Source organism: Bidens hawaiensis, unplaced genomic scaffold (genome assembly GCF_021521415.1).
Source record: "Bidens hawaiensis isolate Kalapana, Puna unplaced genomic scaffold, B.hawaiensis_p1.1 tig00044251_1, whole genome shotgun sequence".
Taxonomy (NCBI): Eukaryota; Viridiplantae; Streptophyta; class Magnoliopsida; order Asterales; family Asteraceae; genus Bidens; species Bidens hawaiensis.
In genome coordinates, this window is record NW_027497865.1 from 7,655 (window position 1) to 29,881 (window position 22,227).

General features: G+C 33.6%; 1 protein-coding gene and 1 pseudogene across 2 annotated transcripts; both read right to left on the reverse strand.

Annotated features, from left to right (window-relative positions):
* Positions 1–1,372: 1,372 nt before the first annotated feature.
* Positions 1,373–5,532, reverse strand: LOC143594857 (protein NRT1/ PTR FAMILY 4.5-like). Its single transcript, XM_077074060.1, has 6 exons — positions 5,435–5,532; positions 5,247–5,343; positions 4,925–5,142; positions 3,042–3,485; positions 2,461–2,588; positions 1,373–2,376 (listed from the first exon to the last, which is right to left on the reverse strand). The coding sequence occupies exons 1-6, from the start codon at positions 5,450–5,452 to the stop codon at positions 1,515–1,517; spliced, it is 1,767 nt and encodes a 588-aa protein (XP_076930175.1). The 5' UTR covers positions 5,453–5,532; the 3' UTR covers positions 1,373–1,514.
* Positions 5,533–14,630: 9,098 nt separating this feature from the next.
* On the reverse strand, positions 14,631–21,937 carry LOC143594860 (putative leucine-rich repeat receptor-like serine/threonine-protein kinase At3g14840; annotated as a pseudogene). Its single transcript, XR_013146420.1, has 24 exons — positions 21,834–21,937; positions 21,473–21,647; positions 21,264–21,335; positions 21,100–21,168; positions 20,443–20,514; positions 20,274–20,345; positions 20,111–20,182; positions 19,949–20,020; positions 19,788–19,859; positions 19,635–19,706; positions 19,492–19,563; positions 19,351–19,419; positions 19,198–19,263; positions 19,050–19,112; positions 18,503–18,550; positions 18,370–18,413; positions 17,912–18,303; positions 17,749–17,848; positions 16,511–16,765; positions 16,300–16,418; positions 16,014–16,223; positions 15,527–15,758; positions 15,308–15,460; positions 14,631–15,149 (listed from the first exon to the last, which is right to left on the reverse strand). The product of XR_013146420.1 is annotated as a putative leucine-rich repeat receptor-like serine/threonine-protein kinase At3g14840 (transcript).
* Between the last annotated feature and the right edge of the window lie 290 nt (positions 21,938–22,227).

Sequence of the window (22,227 nt, forward strand, 5' to 3'; positions counted from 1 at the left end):
CGATTCGAATCGTTTGATACTTGATTTGAATTGTTTGTAATTCAATTATATATGGGTTTTTTGGAAGTTATGGATTGTACTTTTTACTTGTCTTTTCACACAAGTACATCTTTTGCTATAAATGGAAACTCGAATGGAACCTCTTGAACACTTGTAGATCTGAAAACACCAAATTTAAGGCTTAATCCATACACACACTTGAATCCAAACACTTCTAACAACACAAGAACACACAAACACACTTCTTCACAAACCCGAAAGCTTCAAACAACTTCTTTAAAACTTGCAAACACACTTTTAACAAACAAGTGAACCCGTAGATCCACTTTAACACTTGAATACAAGTCTTCACCGCACAAACAAGACCAAAATCCAAGGTTGTGACCCAAGAACTACAATTAGTAGAGCTGAAAGCTCTGGTACCAATTGTAGGTCCTTAGAACGGATCAACAACTAAAGTTCTTTGATCAATCTCACTACTGGTTAACGGAAATGAATAGTAGAGAATCGAAATCTCGGATCTTGTTTGGGTTTGTTATTACCCGATATAGAAAAGTGAAGGGAGAGGAGAGTTGGTGAGAAGATAAGATAATGTGTTTTTCAAAAGATTGGTATATGCATGGGTATGCTTCCATATTTATAAGGGAGGCATCCCATGCCCCATAACATTATATGCGGCCCAATGAGCTCATTATACATGGTCTCGGGCCCAAACATACAATAAAAAAACCGACAAACAAACTAAGTTACGTCGTGAATAGTTCAAATAAATATAAAAGTCTAATATACAAAACGAGACCTCACATTAGTTTTGTGAGTTAAGTGTCTCCATGATCAATCATTGATTACCGAAGGCTATTTTAAGTTTTTGCTTTTCTTTTTTTAAGTGAGATCCGTCGTTACTCCATCAATAATAAATATGTGTCCTTCGGTAAATACTTTTCACTAATACACGTTATTATAGTAGTGGATTGTTTTACCACTAACATATTTTCAGATATATGCATGAATTATACATTTTACTTTAGAAGGTTCTGCTTTTATTAACCATTTGGATGAGAGAATTCAAGATTCCTATACAATGGTATAAAACAGTAATAATGATATAATCATTTATCAGGGACCAAGTTTTAACAATTTTAATTTTTATTCAAGTTACCAACTAAAGAAATTGTTTAGTAGTTCGTATATAGTCGGCCAAAATAAGGCTAACTCACTTGATAGAGGCACTTGTCTCATAAAAAAGAAGGCCACAAGTTTAAACTTGGACGAAGGTGTAGTTTAAAATCATTTGTGTAGGGCAGAGTACTAGAGTAGCAGTAACATATGCTTTTAAATAAACAAATAAATAAAACTCGTATCATCACACAACTCACTAATAAATAAGATTTGATTGCTTATAACTTACATGCAAAAGGAAATCAAGCAACTTATATGAACACAAAAGAAAAGGAAAACTTCAACTTAGATATCTTAATTTAACTTCACATACTTAATATCCTCCATTAAGGGATTTACGGTTTTACCTCATACTCCTTCTCAACATTAAGACTTGATGGCCTATACTTGTACCTACTTGCAACAGACAAATAAACTATGAAATTGATCAAACTCAATATAGAAAGCAACCAGTAAAAATTATCCAAATGATTTCGATTAAGGTTGTTTCCAGCCAACCATCCTCCACTTTTTGTGACTCCTTTTGTCACATGGTTCACTGTATTCACCATGACACTACTCGCGAAATACCCGATTGCCATTGAGCTCCAAAGAAAGCAAGAAGAGATGGATTTGATTGATTTTGGTGCTTGAGAATAGAAAAACTCAAGTAATCCTACAAATGTGAAACTCTCAGCAACACCAAAAACAAAATACTGGAATGATAACCAGAATGCACTAATTGGCAACGGTTGAAGCATAGGGATCGCGTCTAGCATGTTATGGTGTTTAGCGACGTTTTTGCGCTTAATTTCCATAATAGCAGCGACCGCCATTGATAACGAAGAGAGAATAAGCCCCACTCCTACTCTTTGCAAGTAAGTTATTCCAGTGGGGATGCCCGTAAACTTACGAATAAAAGTTACAGCGATTCGGTCATAAATTGGAACTAGAATTATGATGAATGCTATAGGAATAAAGGGCAGGGAGGCAGGTGGTATACTGAAAGAGTCTGTTAGCTTAACATCCATGGTGACACCTTGTTGAATTGAAAATGTTTGGAGTTGGGCTAAGCAAAGTGTCATAATAATGCTACACAAGAAGACTGGAACCATTGCTAAGAAGATTTTTGCATTTTCTACTTGTGTAACCGTGCAAAGTTTCCATGGACTTGGTGACTCGGTTTTATCAGTTTGGATTGCGGCTTTGTCTAGCCACCTACATATAAAAAAAACAATTATTATTGTACAGAAAATATTTTCACAAAACCGAAACGAAATGAAAATAGATAAAAAAGTTAACCTGTAAACATCTCTATGTGGTAAGTATTCTTGATGAAGGTCTGCTTCTTTGTCCATGGGAATCTCATGTAGTTCAGAAGGATCCTCAGGAAGTTTTAGATTTATATTTCTAATAGCTGCGACGTAAACCTGAAAAATAAAACAGGATTAAGGGTAATCTGACAATCGCTAAGTATTTTAAAATAAAACGGGAAAGTTACTTTTATAGACTTGATCACCATACGGGAAAGGTTCATTATAAAACACTAAGTTATTGTGGGAACAAATTAATGTAAACAAACCTAAGTAGTTTATTTTCTAATATATATGGTTGATATATTTTAACTTTTATATCTTTTGCATACAATGATTATTTATGTACATAAAAACAATCAAACTAACTTCTTATGTTTTTAAATTCTTTAGCCATTTACTTACACATGTGTTAGTTATATATAAGTAATATAACATAAATATGATTTACACATGTGTGTTACCAAATTTACTCAGTTTTTTTTTTCATAGACAAATAAACATTCTATATTCATTTTGTTCCTAGTGTACTAGCAATATTTGGTATTCTACACAACTCTATATAAGAACCTGTAAAAGTTCTGTCATGGCACTGTTTCCTTGCACAACATGTATCCGATACCACGGTAATCCAAATATGAAGATGGTTGCACCCAAAAACATGGCGATGAATGAGAGAGTGAATCCCTTGTCAAAACCTTTGTTGTCTTGCACCCACACGAAGCAAGTGAAGCTAACGGCACCCCCCAAAGCAAGGGCAAGTAGCAAACAGTTGAAGAAAGTCGACATTTGTCTAGCTTCTTTCGGATCTTTTTCATCGAATTGGTCTGCTCCGTGTGAGGGCAATGCTGCTTTTGTACCTCCACCACCAACAGCTAGTAGGTAGATTGCAAAGAACATCCACACGGCATTTTCTCCGCTCAGTTTCTCACAATGTGATGTTGGCAGAAAGATGTTACAAGGAGGTGGTTTCAGCTTCGGGTAGTGAGCTTGAGCTGTGAGCAATGCAAGCCCCTACAGTTAGGCAAAAAAATCAATCAGAAGCAAGAAAAATTGTTCATTGAATAGAAATATATCATCATCATCGTCGTACTCTGTAAATCCCACCAATAGCAAAGCTATGATAGGGTCTGAGGAGGGTAAGATGTAGACAGTCTTACCTCTACCCCGTAGGAATAGAGAGGCTGCTTCTAGTAAGACCCCCGGCTCGATAGTAGTTTTGCATCAAGTCTTGAACATAAGACACATAACACTCAGCCTTGAATAGAAATATATGTGATTTTAAAATTAATAAGTTAGTTTAACCTGTTTGTGGTAAAGTTTGCTATATTGGGCTACACTGAAACTATTTAACTGATCTATTGTAAAACTTGTATTTGAAGTTAGCAGAAAAGATGATTACTTGATAGTGAGTTAATGGAATCAGAAAAACGAACTGTTCTATTAAAAACGGTTGATATTATTAATTTGTTAAATTAAAACACGGTCTTGAGATAGTCGCGCTTAGAAAAACGTACGAATAGATTTAAAATGATAAGAAATAACTAGAGTAATTATGCTAACACTAAAGTAATATTATTACTCTACATTGTTTAAATTAGGGTAATAGTTGTTACTCTACATCACTTCTTTAATTCTATTGTAATTACCTTATTTCAAAACTATAGAGTTATAATGATTACTCTAGTTATTAACGTTTAGTAGGTTACTTTCATAATTAATACCGGATCCCATCCTACAATAACACATAAATAACAACTCATAGGCGGAACTACAGGAGGGTCACGGGGGGTCCACTGACCCTCCGGCAGACCACTATATATATGTGTTAACCGGTGTACTCGACGTGAGATGCTTTTTTGTGTTTTGACCCTCTAGATTATCTTCTTAGAGCATATAAAGTTGAAAGAAAAGAGTGAGATTGTAATTTTCTGAATTTTCTAGCTTACCGGCATTGATGATGCATGTGTGCCGGTGAGTATGCGAATTGCATCAGGAAAATGTGGAAGATGAAGATGTGGTAAAAAAAGGAATTGAATATTTAATTTTTCTTGATTTTTACCCTAAGTAGTAGTATTAATTGTTTTTTCCTTATATTGTTATTTTCACAAGTTGTTTCAAACCCCTTTTAAATTTTTCTATTTAAGAACATTATTTCAAATCAAAGTACCATTGATTCTTTCATTTTAACGATTCTATCCTATCCAAATACTGTATATTACCATTTCTACATGAAACTGATTTAGTTTGATTCAATATTTTTAACTTATTTAAGTAAGTTACAATATAGTATTCACGTGACTTATCTATGCAATATGTTAATAAAGAGTTTAAATGGATGAAATTATTGGTAACCCGGCCTTCAGTAAATCAACTATGGATGCAACGACGAATGTAAAACATGGGTTTTATGAATATATGTCACCCAGCAAGTTTAAATAAAGAGTACTTACCACGCATTCTATAAACGCACCGATAACAACAGTTCTAAATCGTCCCAGGTAGGAATCAGCAAGAAACGCCATAATAATGGAAAGGATAAAATTGGTGCCCAGGTAGTTGGTTACATGATTTGCTGATTCGGATATGTCATAGTGCATCACCGCGTTAAAATATGTCACCAGGTTCACTGACAATGCGAAGTTCGCCATGTTGTCGAATGCAAACGTTGCTTCAACACAAAATCAACATAGAAATATAGAACTACCTTAGTTTCACAAACTTTTAAGAACTACATATGTTATACAAAAAGATTCAGGAAATTAAAAACTCTACCTAACACGGGAAGCGCGGCGAGCATGCCTCCATGCTTATTCTTGATAGCAGCTCTTCCTTTCCAGTCCACCTTGCCTTCAATGAGTTCATGTTTTTCCTGATAATAAATTGTAAAGATGTAACTAATATTTGAAAAGAAATTATATCAGGATAACTAAATAAGCATAATTATTATATGGGATAAATACTTCAACAGTGATGTCCATGATGCTAGGGTGTTCTTGAGGCTGCTGAGATTTAGAAATAGAAGTGTTAACGATGGTAGAATTAAGCAAAGGTTGCAACCAAATATATAGAAAAGACTATTGTAGTATGCTGAATATTGCTGAGCTGTTTCTGTAGGAATCCAAGTGACAAGGGTATAAAAGTAAATTAACTAGTTGATTTGATGGTGATATGTGGATATAATCAACTTTAATGTTATAAAAGAGAAATCTTACAAATCAAATTAGTTAAATAGTTTACAACCAATCAAATAAAGTATGAGCGATTTTCTAGTTGTTTTATAAGAGAAATTTAACCAAGTTTCTTTAATTGTTAACTAAGGAAATCTGTAAAGAAACCTTAACTTTCAAATGTACGTTTTTTTATAAATGACTAAACCGTTTTACAATAAATGAATAATGAATAGATGAAACATATATGTATAGTTGTAACTATAACTAACTTGGCATATAGGGTAATAGTGACCAGCATATTACAAAATAATAACCAAGTTTATCCATAACCTATTTATGACGGACGTTTGTCAATGGATTTCCATCGGTTCTATTAATACCAACAGATTGCCGATTAATATGAGAATCGGTGATACTCCGTTGTCTTGTAATGTGTATAATGAAGACCAAGAGTATATATAATAAACGTAGTTATGAACAAAACACACAATATTAACATTATACATGGAATATTCTGTGTAAATCTTATTTAATATTATAGATAAGATAATTCAAAGTTTAATTTTTAATATTATACCAAAAAAAATTAAGTTAGCTTTTTATAGAGAACATTTGAAAACGGATATTTTTTCACTTAATTTGGATATATGTTCACTTAATTTAATGTCTAATGGATAACACTAACATTACTTGCGAATAAAACACTTATCGTTTTTAAAAATGGAGAATGTTTAGATCATTACCATAAATAATCAAATGATTCTCTTGATATATTCGGATAATTAAACGTTTCACAATTAGGAAACTGAATTTATTGTCACAACCACAAAATTGATTCATTTTAACCATGATTATGAGCAAATACATAAATATACTCATGAAAGTGAATATAAGAAATAGTGAAATTTATCAAAATCTAAATAACTTTGGAATTTTTCCATTTGAAATTTTATTTAAATTAACACTAGAGGATTTTGGGGTTATAAATGATACATGGTGCGACATAGTTAAAATCTAACTTAAAAGTGAGGGGAATGGGAACTCATGGGTTCTACCCATGCATCGGGCAATCTTACACTGCCACTTCATTTCCACCATCAATTACCTACAAACCACAAAATTAATGGCAGTACCTGCCTATAAGTACTATATAACGTTTTGTTATTTTAATCTAAAATGAATTGAACAATTAAATGTAATTTAAAATTTCATTAAATTAAAAAATATTACATATTTGAAAACCGGAAAAGTAAAATACGATAATACAAACCAAAAAATAAAATACGAAAATTTAACCTAAATGATCTTTTTTTGCAATAACGTCGATCGATTTTTTTAGGAATGCTTGATGATGTAATTGTGTCTTCCTCTTCAACTTGCTCAATAAAATATTTGAAAAACTGTATGCTATTGTCGTTTGGAAAAATATCGTCACGTTTGGCGGTATGAGTATCCCGAGGTTATCGTTTGAGAAATTAGCCATTAAGGGTTTGAGTGAATAAAAATGGTAAATATTTGGGTGAATAAAATGGTGGAATGTTTGAGTGAATAAAAATGGTGAAGGGTTTGTGGTATTTATGTGTGAAAATAACATGTAATAAATTAATTGTTAATCCATTTTAATCCCCAACGATACAATAACCATAAGAATATCAATTTTATGTGGTAAATATTTGCCATGAAATGAAGCTTTGTACCCTATCTACATATATGAGGTGGCGGCGGTGTTTTCATGTGATTTAGAAGCAACACACCATACCCATATATATATGAATGCCCCGTCATCAAGATATATATGAATTGTTACATAGGCATAAATCGGCTATATATTTACATAGACCTTCAAAGACATTTTACATCTTCTTTGTCACTGTACTCAATTCAGTTTTTTCTGTTTTGTTTGTTATCATCTGAATATATATAATGAACCATGCATTTATTAAACTCCGCATTACCTTTCACTTTTAGTGCACAAATAGGTTTATTCCTCTTTGGAAGCTAGAATATTTCACCTTTATAATTGATACTACAATTCAATCAGTGAGAGTCGTTGTACCTTTAGGTGTATCATTGGTTCCTGAGGGGTGGGGTGGGTGCTATTTTGGTACCATTCAACTCAGTTTTCCCGAATGAATGTGGTGACCACCTATCGCCATCACTCGCATCCATCCCCACATACATTATTGATACAAATATGATCTTAGACACGCGCATGAAGCCTTTTTGGCCTCAGGACCATATTTAGCCTTCTAGACCGACCGATGCCTTGTTGGCATTGTTAGAATTCGTTGGGTGCCCATTATGGGTGCGCTAATTACACTCACTACATTAAAAACTTCGCGCTAATTAGTGTAGTAAAAACTTCACACGAATTGTGTATAAAGTTAATAAAAGTTAACAAAGTGGTCAAATGTAAGGTGAGTGATTTAAGTTCTCGGACGATATTGTCGGAATTGGAAAGAGGAGGGGCTATTTTTGGTTAAATCACTAAGAAAGATCATGATAGAGAGAAATTTCGGAGCTCATGATTACAATTTCAAACGGGAAAGCATGATGTCACTAAAAATAAATTGTCTCGTTTAGAGGATGATCATGTACGAATTTCCTATCAACCAGAACCTTGCGATAGAGGCACATTGGTTACTTCTACATCATGGTCATTTTATGTCTTGTATGAAAAAGAGGTTGGCCACCTCTTTTTCGAGTACAGGCTCTCAACTACGATTTGGAGTTGGTTATATTCTTGGAGCTGACTTTCTCAATCATCACCACGTAATAAGTCGGAGTTACTTAGCTCATTAAAGATTTCTTCGGGGTAATTAGAAATAAACAAATTGAAAACGAAGTTAATCTACTCAATTATATGGCTAAATTGGAAATGTAGGAACTCTCTGCTTTTAGGCTCGATCGCCTCTTAAAACAACAAATGACATTATGCTACTTTCTTTTAATTGAAACGTAATAGATTGAAGATTTGTAATTTTTCTTGGTTAGAGTGGTGTTCTCTCCGACTTTTTTTGTATCTTGTAACTCTTGTTTTTCTTAACTCAAACAAAAAAAAACGAATACCACTTAATTGACAACCGGTCATTATCAATGGTCCTTACGACACAACTAAATCTTGAATTCTTTGATACGTCCTTATATAATAAGAAGATAAATCCAAAACTTATATTTCCGAATATCCTTTTTTATATTTCTTTAACAGTCATTAGAATCACTGACGATCCACTGATCTATCTGATTATTTCCACCACGTCTTAAGAAGAAAACCCACCTATCAATGTTGTTAAAAAGCACAAAAACTCGAAGATTAGAACATAATAACCAACAAGTTAAAACGGATTAAAAGTTATTTAGTTTGTTCTCGAAGAATTCCTACAAGTGATGTTAAAGAAAAGGTAGATAAATCGCTATACCGCCTACCATCTTTGAATTTTATTGTCTACCAACTCATTTTGTGGGGTCGATGTCAAAAGTTTTTTATGTGCTAATAAATAAATCCGCACCTGAGAATAATTGGCATCGGCATATGAGGCTCGAAATGCACAACAAAAAGTAATTCAGTTTTTCAACCTAAATTTTTTATGTATATTAAAAATAAGTTCATGTTGCGGTAAAAATATTAAAAATTTGCCACAAGCTGCCTATATGTTCATAATTTATTTTTTTATTTACTCCAAAGGTGTTGTATATTTCTAAGCCGTCATACATCACAAAAAGGAAAGGACCAAACTGTCTTGATAATAAAACTTTTTTTTAATACTACCAAAAGTATGTAGTTGAAAGAGAAACACGTAGACCAAAAGTTATTGAATCTAATTAGCAATTTATCATTATAAATTAAATACCGGCAATTAAATTTAAATAACCGTTTTAACTTAAACATATATAAGGGGTCTTAATGTCAAAGCGAGTGTAACTGCTAAAGCACATTGAGCCTTCTATATTCATAAAAGAAAGAGAAAACTACTAAAACACCATTATATTGGGTTGTTTGTAATAGAGAAAAAATTATAAAAACTAAAGTATATCTCTATATTTAGAGACCCGTAGTCAACTCTCTGAATTTTGTTATTAGTGTTAGCAATAAAATAAGTGTTTTGTAGGTAAGATAGAAAGTTAGATATTGAAGGTTTTTGAAAATTAAATAAAAGTTAAAAAATGACTTTTATAATTAAACTATAGAGATGAAGATGAAGATGAAGATGAAGATGAAGATGGAGATGAAGATAAAGACTCTAATTTGAACTAAATAGATTAGGCGTAAATGAGATTGAATATACATTTTTCTTATTTTAGTTTTACCATATTATTAAAGGATGTTCTAATATGTTGCGAGCAATTTTTCATTTTTCCGATAGTTTCCATAAAGAAAAATAAGTGTTTAAAATATTTAATCATTCCGAGTACAAGGTTAAGCTGAAGCACACCAAAGACTTTAATTTAAAAGGGGGTGAATGTCTTGGTTTCAAGTAATAGGAGGTTTCAGATTGGTTAAAGAATTATCTCACATATGGTGAGTTTTCTCCTGAAGATGTGTTGATGAATCAGTGACTCGTCAGTGATCCTAATGGTCGTTAAAGAAATATGAAAAGGGATACTCGGAAATATAAGTTTTGGATTTATCTTCTTATTATATAAGGATGAAACAAAGAAATCAAGATTTAGTTGCATCGTAAGGACCATTGACAATGACCGGTTGTCATTTAAGTGGCATTCATTATTATTATCTTTTTTTGTATCAAATCCTAACTAATATATGCACTAATGGTCACAATTTTTTAAACGTACTTCTACCAGCTTGTTCATGTCTATTTGATCGTTTATTTGTTATTACCAAAACTTTCTCACATTTTTTTGTTATCCCTAGTTTATTGCTACTATTTTTAATACCTTGTGATGTTGTTAGTTTTCTAAATACTATGATTTACATGTGAAAAAAATGTTTTTGAACCGAGGGCTTAGTAGAAGCAATCTCATCATTATTTTTTTATAAATATTTGTGAGCCTTTTTTCAAAAAGGTAATTATCATTTTGGGGGCTTGCTTTTAGTTTTAATCACAATGTATATTTCTCATTTGCTAGTGGCGTATTAGAATAAACCATAGGGGTGTTGGTTATATCCAGATAATGTAAGTAATAGCGTCATAGAATCTCTTAATTCGCCACTACGAATAAAAAAACAACCTAATTCGTCACTGCCGAGAGAGAAATAACTTCAAATCGCCACAAGAAGATAAGAAACAACCGTTTGTATGGTAGGCTAGATAGAAAGAGTTAATTCACCATTAGGAGTAGAAGATATAATCTAATTCGCCATTGCCACTGGCGAAATAACAGGTTTTATGACAACTTTACTTACATTCTCTGAAAATTACCTTACACGCCTATGATTTATGTTAATTCGCTAACAGCAAGTATAAATACACCCACTGAGATTAACACTAAAAAGCAACCCCCCCCCCCACACACACAAGTGAATAGTTTGCTATAAGTGGGATTTTACTTGGTCTGTTTGTTTGCAATATGTAATAGTTATAGTTGTAGTTGTGACAACGATCTAGTATTGCACGTTTAAGAGAATGATTCTTGGTTTATAATGGAAGTACACTTTAGTTGTGGATAAGAGAATAACTTCATAACTAAGTGTTATATGGGTGGAAGAACTTTTATGACGAATGGCCTCCTAATGCAACAATAAAGTCACAAACCCTCGGTATAAATTAGACAATATTGATTAGTATAATGGTCGAATATTACAAATGATATCAGAGTAAATTATATTCTTTATAGGACATTATAACGACCTCAAGGAGGACAATAAACTCTAAAACTATATATAGTGATTTTTACAAATTGTTTAGTTGAAATGTCACCTAAGTATCATCTAAGTAAAAATGAATTCACTAGAACCTATTTTAAATCAAGTGTAGTAGTTTTAATTAATTGTAATTATTACTCAATAAACATAATAACTTAAATAATCAAAGCATACAATAAAATACTAGAACATTATTATAAAATAAAAGTTACAAGCAAATAGGAATAAAGAAGTGATACTTGAAATTAAAAAAAAAACAAAAAGAAAAGAAAAACAAAGGACTCTTGAAATTAAAAACAAAAACAAAAACTTGAAATAATAAAAATATATATATATATTTTTGACTACTCGTTGCCACATATTTGGCACGGATTTTGTTCTTTTACTCGAATATAGCACGACCTTTATGTGAGAATGTGAGATATTATCTCAGGATTCATTGCAATTGAGGTTGATGATGATGTTCGGGCCTTAGCCTTTGCTTTATCTTCACCGATCGGGCAAATCGGTTCGATCTCCGAGTAGATCAAAATCAAGTTCGTTGTCCGTGACTAAATTTATTTGGGTATGAGCAAAGTTTGCTTCGTTGGTGCTTGATGATGTTTTCGATCGTTTAGACGATTGATGGACCGTTAGCGGACTTTGTAGGTGATGTCTTCTAGAATGTTGATTAAATGATTTATTTCTAAATTTTTCAATATGTATTTGTCACTATTTGAATAGGAAGTATCCTTACTACACTATTTTAATCGAAAAGGTGACCGATTTTGAAAGATGACCAAACCAATTTTTTGTTTTTATTTCCTCTAGATTATATTTAATCAACCATGCGTTCAATATTGAGAGTGGCATGCCTCTTTTGGCAAGCACGACGTACTTATCATCACGTGTTGTATTTATAATAATATACATGACGCAATGTATGAATATATTATAAATCACATGTCTGCTATAATATTATATCTATTGTTGTAAACTTGTCTTCATTCTTCTATATCAAAACACTTATCTTTAAGACTTTAACGGCACACCTTCTATAATTTGTAATTATTAGTAATTTGGATTAAGTGACTTATTAAAATGGATGAATAGTACATTAGGTTGTTTTTTTATTTACTTCATTTGTAAGATGCTATTTAAGGTATGTGAATTGACATTGAACAGAATGATAGGTTAAGAAAAATGAAACAAAAGGCCTCTTAGTTGCAAGTAGAAACAAAGATGTAGCATATTATTCTCATTTTGATTATATGCATTTTGGGTTAGGGGTATTGATCAGGTTTATTATTTGAGTTTTGGGTAGCGCTCAGGTCGGGTTCGTCCGGTTGGGTTGCTCGGTTAACGGATTGATCAGGTCGGGTAGTTCAGACTTGGGTATATTTGTTAATTTTAGTAAACTTTGGCTTAGATATTACACCTTTGGTCCGAAATATTCCCATCCTCATATAGTTTGAAAGGTTAATAGAATTTAAGACAAGAACATAACTCTCATACTATTTGGAAACTTAATGTGTGTTCCCGAATTCTTGATAACATGACAAAAGTTGACCATGCGTAGCTTGAGTTATTCGGATTTTTTTTTGCTTAAAGGTTTAACTGAAACCCGGCCCTAATAATAATCAGTTTAATTGCTTTAATCGGTTTTTGAGTAACAGGTTTGTTCAAGTTGGGTTAATCGGGTACAATTGAAATCAGGTCAGGCCGGGGTAAGGGTTAATCGGGTACGGGTAAAATCAGCGGGCCTAGAAATATTTTTAGATTAAAAGCTTTAATGTAATCATAACTATAGTAGGAATTGCGGTTAGGCTCCCAAGTGGTAGCCTCGTGGATTACTACAATGCTTATTACTATATTAGATAGCTCAATTCAAGATCTCTTGTTAAAATAAGAGAAATGCAAGGATATATGACAGTGCTTCAAATAGAGGGTGGTTTAAAAGAACAAAATTTAAGGATATATGACAATATTTCATATTAGGTTTTGAGACCTATTCGGCTATTCTCAGAGTAAATGGTATGCCTTGCGGAAGTAATGTGTTTAGTAGGATTTATATTTGTTTCAAAGCTTAATTTAAAAGAAGGTTTTGTAGCATGTAGGAAGATAAAAGCTTAGATGGAACATTCTTAAAAGGGCTATGTTGAGGAGAACTTCTAACAACAATACATCAAGACACAAATAACAAAAGTTACCCTAAAAGCATGGGCTAATGTGTAATTATAGAACAAAGACATCTAGAAGTGGGTCATTGAAGGATGATATTGTAATATTGGTCCCATATTTCTGTCTGGTCAGTGGTCACACATGATACACTGCATTAAGTTCTATAATCATTGATATTTTCAAGTGTATCTTTTTTACTTCTATCTGATTATGTAATTTAGAGAAGTTGTAAAAGATTTGCTCCCTTTTGTTGAATATAGGCATTATGCAAAACATATATAAGTTCATTTTAAAAAAGAAACACAATGGTGTAGAATATAGGAATCTGTTTGGACAACATACACAACAACTAATGAGAATGAAATTTATGTCTGGTATAGAAAAAACTAAATCTAGAAGTGTTGAGGCATACACTCATCTAACTGAAAGCAACCAAAACACGTTGTCTACGGCTTTCTTTGAGGCGGGTAAAGCATGTACATTTGCGGAGAATGGGGTTAGTGAGAGCTTTAATTATGTCGTTATGAATGCAAGAAGAAAAACCAAATATTACATTGGTGGAAAAGGTTATCTTACGAAGAGGAACTACAGAATGAGCAAGAAATCACAAGAATGAGAAGGTAGTGTATATCCAACCATAAGGAAGAAGATAATATACTGTAAAACATAATTAAAGGTATGTCGATCCTCTTATGCTGCATTTTCTTTTTGGTGTTATATAGTTTTTCGCATTCTTTTGTATTCTTTTAGTTCGGTGTTGTTTTTACTGTTTTTATGTGTTTACTTATGTTATGCTACGCAATGTTATGCCACGCAATGATAGGCCATGTCATGCATGCGTGCTATGCTATGTTATTTTTGTACGTTTGTACCTGTGAAGTGGGATATCATCCTAAGCATCGAAAAATATGTTGTACGGGATGGATATGAAGTCTACACTGTGGATCTAGATAATATGGTAGAAAATATATATTAGGATATTAAACATGTTGTTTCGATTTATTTCATATGACTAACGACTATACATCAAAAGTGTTTTTAACTCTAGTATCTTTTAAATCCAGGAATGCTACCATTAGGAAAGAAATGGTATATGCACTAATAATACTATCCCATAATTATAATCTGTAATAAACCATACCGATCTTTCAGTACGATCTGGTATCAACCGACTGGATCTCGAACACATCAGAAGACGATGTTGTGTCAGTCTAAATCGTGTTGGAATGAGTTTGACCGCCGCTTTGACTTCTTTGACCTTTCATCTCACGTCGAAAGTCTCTCATAGCTTTGAAACTCAAGTCTTCATAGTAACCGCCTACTTCCGGAACTATTTCTGGCACACAAGTTTTTCCAGTGAGCATATTTACAACCTCTGACATCGTTGGCCTCATTGACGAAGAAGCGTTCGTGCACAGAAGTGCTACTTTTACAACAGTTTCCGCTTCTTCTTTGTTCATTGTCGAATCCAATCTCTCATCAAAAAGCTCTTCGTATTGCTTACTTGTTTCCAATCGACAAGTATTTAAACATCAGTTAAATGTCGTATAAAACCTGCATAATCGCTTCGATGAGATAGTATTTAAACATCAGTTAAATGTCGTATAAAGCCTTATTTTATTTTTATATAGGCGATAAAAACCTTTTCCACGTGGCATACACTTTAAAACTTGAATCATACCCAATCTAGAAGACCAATGCAATCGTTAGTTGGAATGTGACTGTTATTGTTTTTGCCACTAACTGTTTCCAACAGCACTACTCCAAAGCTGTAAACATCTGCTTTGTCGCTCAAGTAACCCCATAGGGCATACTCTGGTGCCATGTATCCCCTGAAAATTCATAAATGAAGTTAGATCTAAGAGACGAATGTAGGGATTGAGTGATTAATAACTTACATTGTTCCAGCAACTCGTGTACTAACGTGAGTCTTCTCGTCTTCCTTTAGCCTTGCCAATCCAAAATCTGAAATTTTAGGATTCAGATCTTTGTCAAGTAGCACATTTGTGGCTTTAATGTCCCGATGCACAATTTTGATCCTTGATTCTTTGTGAAGAAATGCTAAACCTTGAGCAATCCCGATGCATATGTTGAATCTTGTTGGCCAGTCCAGCATTAATCGACTTTTACCTGAATTGGTGATAATAAGTAAAAGATTTGACTTTTTAAGGTCAATCAAAGTATATTCGAGTTTCAATTCCGATAAATATTTTATTAAGTATTCAGGAAATATATGTACTTAGCCTAATAGTTTTACAATCTTACAATTGCCAGAAAACACTGTTGGTAATTAACAAAAAACCAGGTAAATTTATGAGTTTAAAAATCAAGTTTGTTGACTTAAAAAGCGAAACTTCAAGAAAGCCAAAGCCAAAACACACTCACCAAACAAAGCATTTGCAAGGCTATTATTTTCCAAGTACTATAAACAAGCAACAGCTGATCTCCGTCAATGCAACATCCGTGGAGTTTAACAAGATTCGGATGTTGTAAGCATGAAATCACACCAATCTCGTTCAAGAACTCACGGTTTCCTTGCTTTGAATGTGTTGAAAGCTGCTTCACTGCAACCGCCGTGCCATTAGTCAACGTACCCTGCAAACCAAAACACAATAATAACACATTACAAACATGTAACTGAAATCAAACAAAATATATTATAAATAATAACCTTGTAAACAGGCCCAAAACCTCCTTCTCCAACTTTGTTTGAATCATTAAAGTTGTTTGTTGCATTCTTTAATTGTTTCAAAGAAAAAAAAAGTGTCTTAAGCTCCAATCCTTCAAAATCTATTCAAAGATAATCAATTTGCCTTAAGCAAAAGATTACACAAATGGATCAAGAAAGTCACCAAATTCAAAGGAACGAATAAAGTCTTCACCTTTATCGGTCTTTTTTCGCCCTTTTAAACATTTCCACCACAAAACACCCAAAATCAACAAAACAAGAAACGCTACACCAAACCCGACACCTATATAAATGCCTTTGTTCGTCTTCTTTCCACCAACCGAACAAATCTTGAAATACGGGTCAACATCAATAGCCAATACAAGAGGCCCATAAACTCTCCGTCTAGGAAAACGGGTTGTCCCTTTGCCCGCCCAATAAAACCCGATCTCCAAGATATTATCCGTCACTGAAGAAACACTAATGGACCCCGGGCAGATTACGGGTAACCTGGGGGTTAAATAGATGTTTCCCACGAGGGGTTAGACCCGGCAAATATGGTTCTTCTGATAACCTGCAAAACAGACACCGTGAGCTCGTCACTGAGAAGGGGGGGGTTCCTCCTTGTGACCACCCTCCGGCGTGAGAATCAGACTAGATTGCTCTTGAATATAAATGTATATTAAGAGATTGCTAGAGCAGATATCAGGTATAATATGTAATACGAGATAGTATATGATGATAAGATGATAAGATGAGATGATCATACCATTTGGGGTATTTATAGCCGAATGTAGGTTTCCAAGAAGGTGTAGCCGGCTGAATAGTAATCCTGTTCTACCAACTGTGGCCTACGCACGTGCCATGCTGGTAGTTGGTGGGTAGGCAGCGGCTGACAGTGACCAGGCCTGCTGTGTACTATTTCTTTTCCACCAACTGCCGGCTATGCACGTGGTATGACAGGAGTTGGTGAGTAGGCAGCGGCTAATAGTGACATACAGTACAAGAGCATGCTGCTCGCCATACTGTTGTCAATGAGCTGTCGTATCTTTGGTCAGATCTTTTGCCCATACCTCGTCAGGTACAGTACAGAAGATCTTCCCGTATCGTACGGACTGGCTTATTTGGGCGGGAGTATTCCCCCTCCCGCCTTTGTGCGGGATTGTTCCCGGCTTTGCTCATTCCTTCAGGTGACAACTGAATTATTGAGAGCTAAGTGCCTTGTGCATGTAGCCTTGCTGTGCGGGTGGCCTTCCCTGATGGCTTGTATCCGCAGCTGCGGGAACAGGCGGGGTACACCATTGGGAGGCATTTCCTGCGGGAACAGCTTGCGTACTGCGCGTAAGGACGTCACGTCTCTGAGCATGGTGGGTCCTGCGGATCCAGTTGGTTTCTGCGCAGACGTCTCTCTTCAGGGTGAGTCCTGCGGGTCCAACTGGGCTCTGCTGGGACCTACCTCTTCAGTCACACTCGCATTAAACCGAACAACCACAGGCCTTGCAAACCCACCTGCCTCTTCTTCAATATTGAAATCTTTTCTAACAATTTGCCCCTAAATCACATACAACTAACTATAACCATCATAATCTTGATTATGTAATCATAAAATTATTACCTGAATATAAATATCAAATATTCGTCTGCCGAGACTTCTATACGTGCGGTCGTTAGTGAACTGTAACTCTGCAAAGTGTAGATTAACCGCATAATCTCCATTCTCCAAACAGTAACTGAAGTAAGTGAGTGTAAGCGGTGAGAGACGAGCGGTTGTATAAAGTGGAGGTAAGCTCGTGTTCCCTTCTAAAGATGCTATGTATCACGTGTTTTGGTAATTGTTATCATCCATGAAGTCACCCGTACTACTAAATCCCCAGTTCCTGACCGCTTCATATAGCCTGGCGGCACCACCATCAACATTCGCGTCTCCTTTATAAAGAACAGACCGCCCATTACTTTCTCTGACCGTTATATCATTCCCGCCACAGTTAACATGTAAAGAACATGCATCTGTCATGCAATCAACTCGTTATCTTTTTAGCTAATTAATTTCATAGAGGTTGAAAAAATATTCACATCTAGGACATTTGACATTCTCCAGACACGGAACTATGTCCTGTCTGTTGAGGATATTATCATAAGAACAAACATCAAATGTGGATAAACAAGAAGATATAAATGCTAGTAAAAGCAATGGAAACTAGCTTACATCGGGTTTTTTGTCGAAGAGCTTCTGAACAAGTTAACATAATGGTTCCTAGTATAGAGACCAATGGAAATAATAAGTTTTTATACAAATACAAACTTTCAAGAAAGTCCCAGATAGAATATTATTGAGTTCAAATTTAAAATATGATCTTCAGACCTCTATTAACATGCGAACTTTTTAGATATCTTTTATATCATACAGAAATTCAAATTTTGTTCTTTAAACATAACTTATTTGAGGATCAGGTCCTTTAAAAAGTTTACTTTTAGACGATATCTTTTATACAACATGTTTCTTTGTTTTTTAAAGGATACCGTCTGAAAGTAAACTTTTTAAAGGACCTGATCCTTAAATCAGATATGTTTAAAGGACAAAATTTGTATTTTTGTTTTTATATAATGATCAAAACAATTAACGAAACTCAAGGGGCCCACAAATACAAGTGAAAGGTGGATTTGAACCTCAAGCCCAGAGAATCAAATGCTTACCATTGTATCATGTCATGCCTTAGAAGATTTTTTAGATTTAAAAAAGAAAACACGTTTACCTGTTTTGTCGACATGTGGCTTGATTAGGTCCTTGCCATGTAAAATTGTTGTAGGATAGGTCACTACACAAAGATACTCGAATAAAAACATTTGTTTTTTAACAACCAAGCGTGCTTCATGAAATTTAATTTAACAAAACAAACTTACATGTTACCTCCATTTACCAAAAGTGTCTCTGGTATGTCACCGCTTAACATGTTACCAGTTAAGAACCTATTCAAAACCACATCAAGATGCTTATTTTGTAACACATATATAATAGTGCAAGCGCAAGAAAACTAAAAGAGTACTAAAACTTACACGAATCGCAAATTCATTCCAAGGATAACATCAAATATTCTTCCTACTAGCCTATTAAAACTTAGATCCCTGTTAAGATCACACCAAAAATTATGTCATAAAGATTTTGTGAAAAAAAAGGTCTATTTAGTGTATACTTACAACATTTCAAGCTGACTCAGTTGCAAAATATAATCCGGTATATCTCCTGAAATATTGCAATTTCTCAAGACCCTAAATTTATGAATGAAATATCAGTTCATACAAATCAAAGACAAAAGTCAATGCTTGAATTATTAACATACAATCTTAATAATCCACTAGCATTGTTGAGCTGAGGAAATTCTTGAGCCTGCCCACTTATGTCACTAATTCTCCTACAAAACATGCATTCATGTTGAAAATAAACTTAACTTTAGAACAGATTAATCTAAAAACAAAAGGTTAACTTTACTTACAGATCAAGTAGGTTTTCTAAAAGAGATATGTTTGAAGGAATAGGCCCCGTGAGTCCACTCGCCACAATTTCTCTTGAAAGGCATCCAAACATTAATATTATGAGACTCTTGAATGCGTAAACTAAAATGCTACATTTTAAGGAATTCATAGAACATCTTACAATCTAGTAAGTAGTCTCCACTTTTGTATAAAATCAGGTATCGGCCCAGTGAAGTTGTTGTCGTTTATCCTACTGTATAGTACATGAAAAAGATTCAGTTTTAGACTTGAAAAATGGAGGAATAGAAAAGCTTTGGTTAAGAGAGTAAAACAAATATGTTACAAATTTGTTAAATTTCCTAGTTGACCAAGGGTTGTTGGCAGCCTCCCGGTTAACCGGTTTGAAGACAAGATCCTGCAATATAATATGAAAAATAACTCCAATTATCAATAAACAGTTAAATTATATTAAGGAAATGTGTGATTGAAAACTTAATCAGCCTTACAAAGACTTCAAATTGATTAATCTCCCTAGTTCAGATGGAACAGTTCCTGAAAGCCGGTTCGCTTCAAGGTCTCTAATCAATAATTTTAACAAGATAAGTATATTAATTATAAATCCATATAAACACAATATGAAAGTCAACATTGACCAGAAAATAACTAAAAAGTTACAGTTTTGTGAGGGTAGTGATATTGCTTCGTTCCGGTGGGATTTCGCCTGTTATACGGTTGCCAAGAAGAGAGCTGCATAAGGAAGAATAAAGTTCACAACTTTAAAGTAGCGATTTGTATGAAGTAATGGTAGGTGAAAAAGAATAGATCATTCCAAAGGAATAAACTAAAACATGTTTGGTTGTCTTCATCAATGGAATGAATTATTACCAAGGAATGAAAATCCTTCCATATATAACATTTTTCATTCCTTAGTGAGAGTTGTTTTTTTTTTCCATTACTTTAAGGAATGGAATGAAATGATCAACAATTATTATTATTATTATTAATTTCTTATAGTATAACTATTATTTAATTATAATAATTATTATATTTTTTATTATTATATCGCATTATATTATTATCGTCCCATTAACTAACAAAAAAAATATGTGTGTATAGTTTAATATTTAATAATAATAAAGTGATTATTCATTTCATTCATATGTGGTAACCAAACAACATAATGGAATGGTAATGATTCATTCAATTCCTTTGTTCATTCCATTCCATTCACTATTACATTCCTTCGTTCATTCCATTACGTGATACCAAACAAACCCTAAGTTCTCATACAAAAGAAAATTATGAAATTAAAGGGTAAAAAAGAGATTTCACATGTCTTGTAGCCGTGTTAAGCCCCATTCAGGCGGGATTATGCCACTCAAGTAATTGTAAGCAAGATCTCTGCAAATAGAATAAGACACTTAAGTTTCATAAAATCTTGGATCATATCAAAATTTTGATATATAATTTAATTATGTGTTTTATAAACGACTTACAACGACCGAAGGTAAGGAAGCTTTGCTAATTCGGGTGGCAGTACTCCATCAATACTATAAAACTGATACATGCTGCATAGACAAACAAATTATATAAATTCCCAAAACTTGTTATCAAGAAGCATTGACTTTTAAACTCAATGATGTAAAGAAAACTAAATGATATTGTTAATACTCAATGAATAGGAATAAAAGACAGAACTTTATACATCCTTACGACATGACAATCGGTATCATTGCCAATGTTGCAATCACATCCGATGCTAGCATTAGCTTCTTGAGATAACTTTGGCACTTCGGTAATGGCGTCAAGATTGCAATTATCTCCATTAAATCTCCAACTTGTTGCATTCATAGCAGCAAGAATGTTTTCAACAGCTTCCACTAAATTTAATTAACATAAAGAAAAAAATCAAATCCAAGCAGCAAACAATAATATAATTTTGGTGGCAACCCAAATCAATATTCTTAAAGAAACAATAAAAGAACTTGGAAGAAAAACTAAATCAAGATTCAAGAACACATTTTTTTAAACAAAAAAAATGATCTTTTTAACAATATATATATTACCTTCTTGTTGTGGCACAACTGATTCAGTATATGTTAGCAAGATTACAAAACAAAGAGTTTGAAGCAGTATGCATTCAGCTTTTCTTGCAGCCATTGTTACACAAGTTAGACTACTTGAGTTTCATATATGTACTAGCATAAATGAATAAAAAAGTTATGTCCATTTGTTCATTAGCCTAAATTAATATATTGTTTCCATAAATATAGCTTTGTAGCATTGAAGAGATTTTGTAAATATGAAATTGAAGAAACACTAAGTGAACCCTGGGTAGATTATAGATAATCTGGGGGTTAAGTAATGTTTCCCACGAGGATGAGGTCTAGCAGAGAAGGTTATTCTTCAGGGGACCTGCAAAACAGACACCGTAAGCTCGTCACTGAGAAGGGGGGGTTC

Bases quoted from the DNA above. Each gene is read 5' to 3' on its own strand.
- LOC143594857 (XM_077074060.1), bottom strand. The intron at 2,589-3,041 runs GTTCTTATATAG...TTTATTTTTCAG, and splicing joins CCATGACAGAACTTTTACAG to GTTTACGTCGCAGCTATTAG. The intron at 2,377-2,460 runs GTTAACTTTTTT...TTTTATATGTAG, and splicing joins CCACATAGAGATGTTTACAG to GTGGCTAGACAAAGCCGCAA.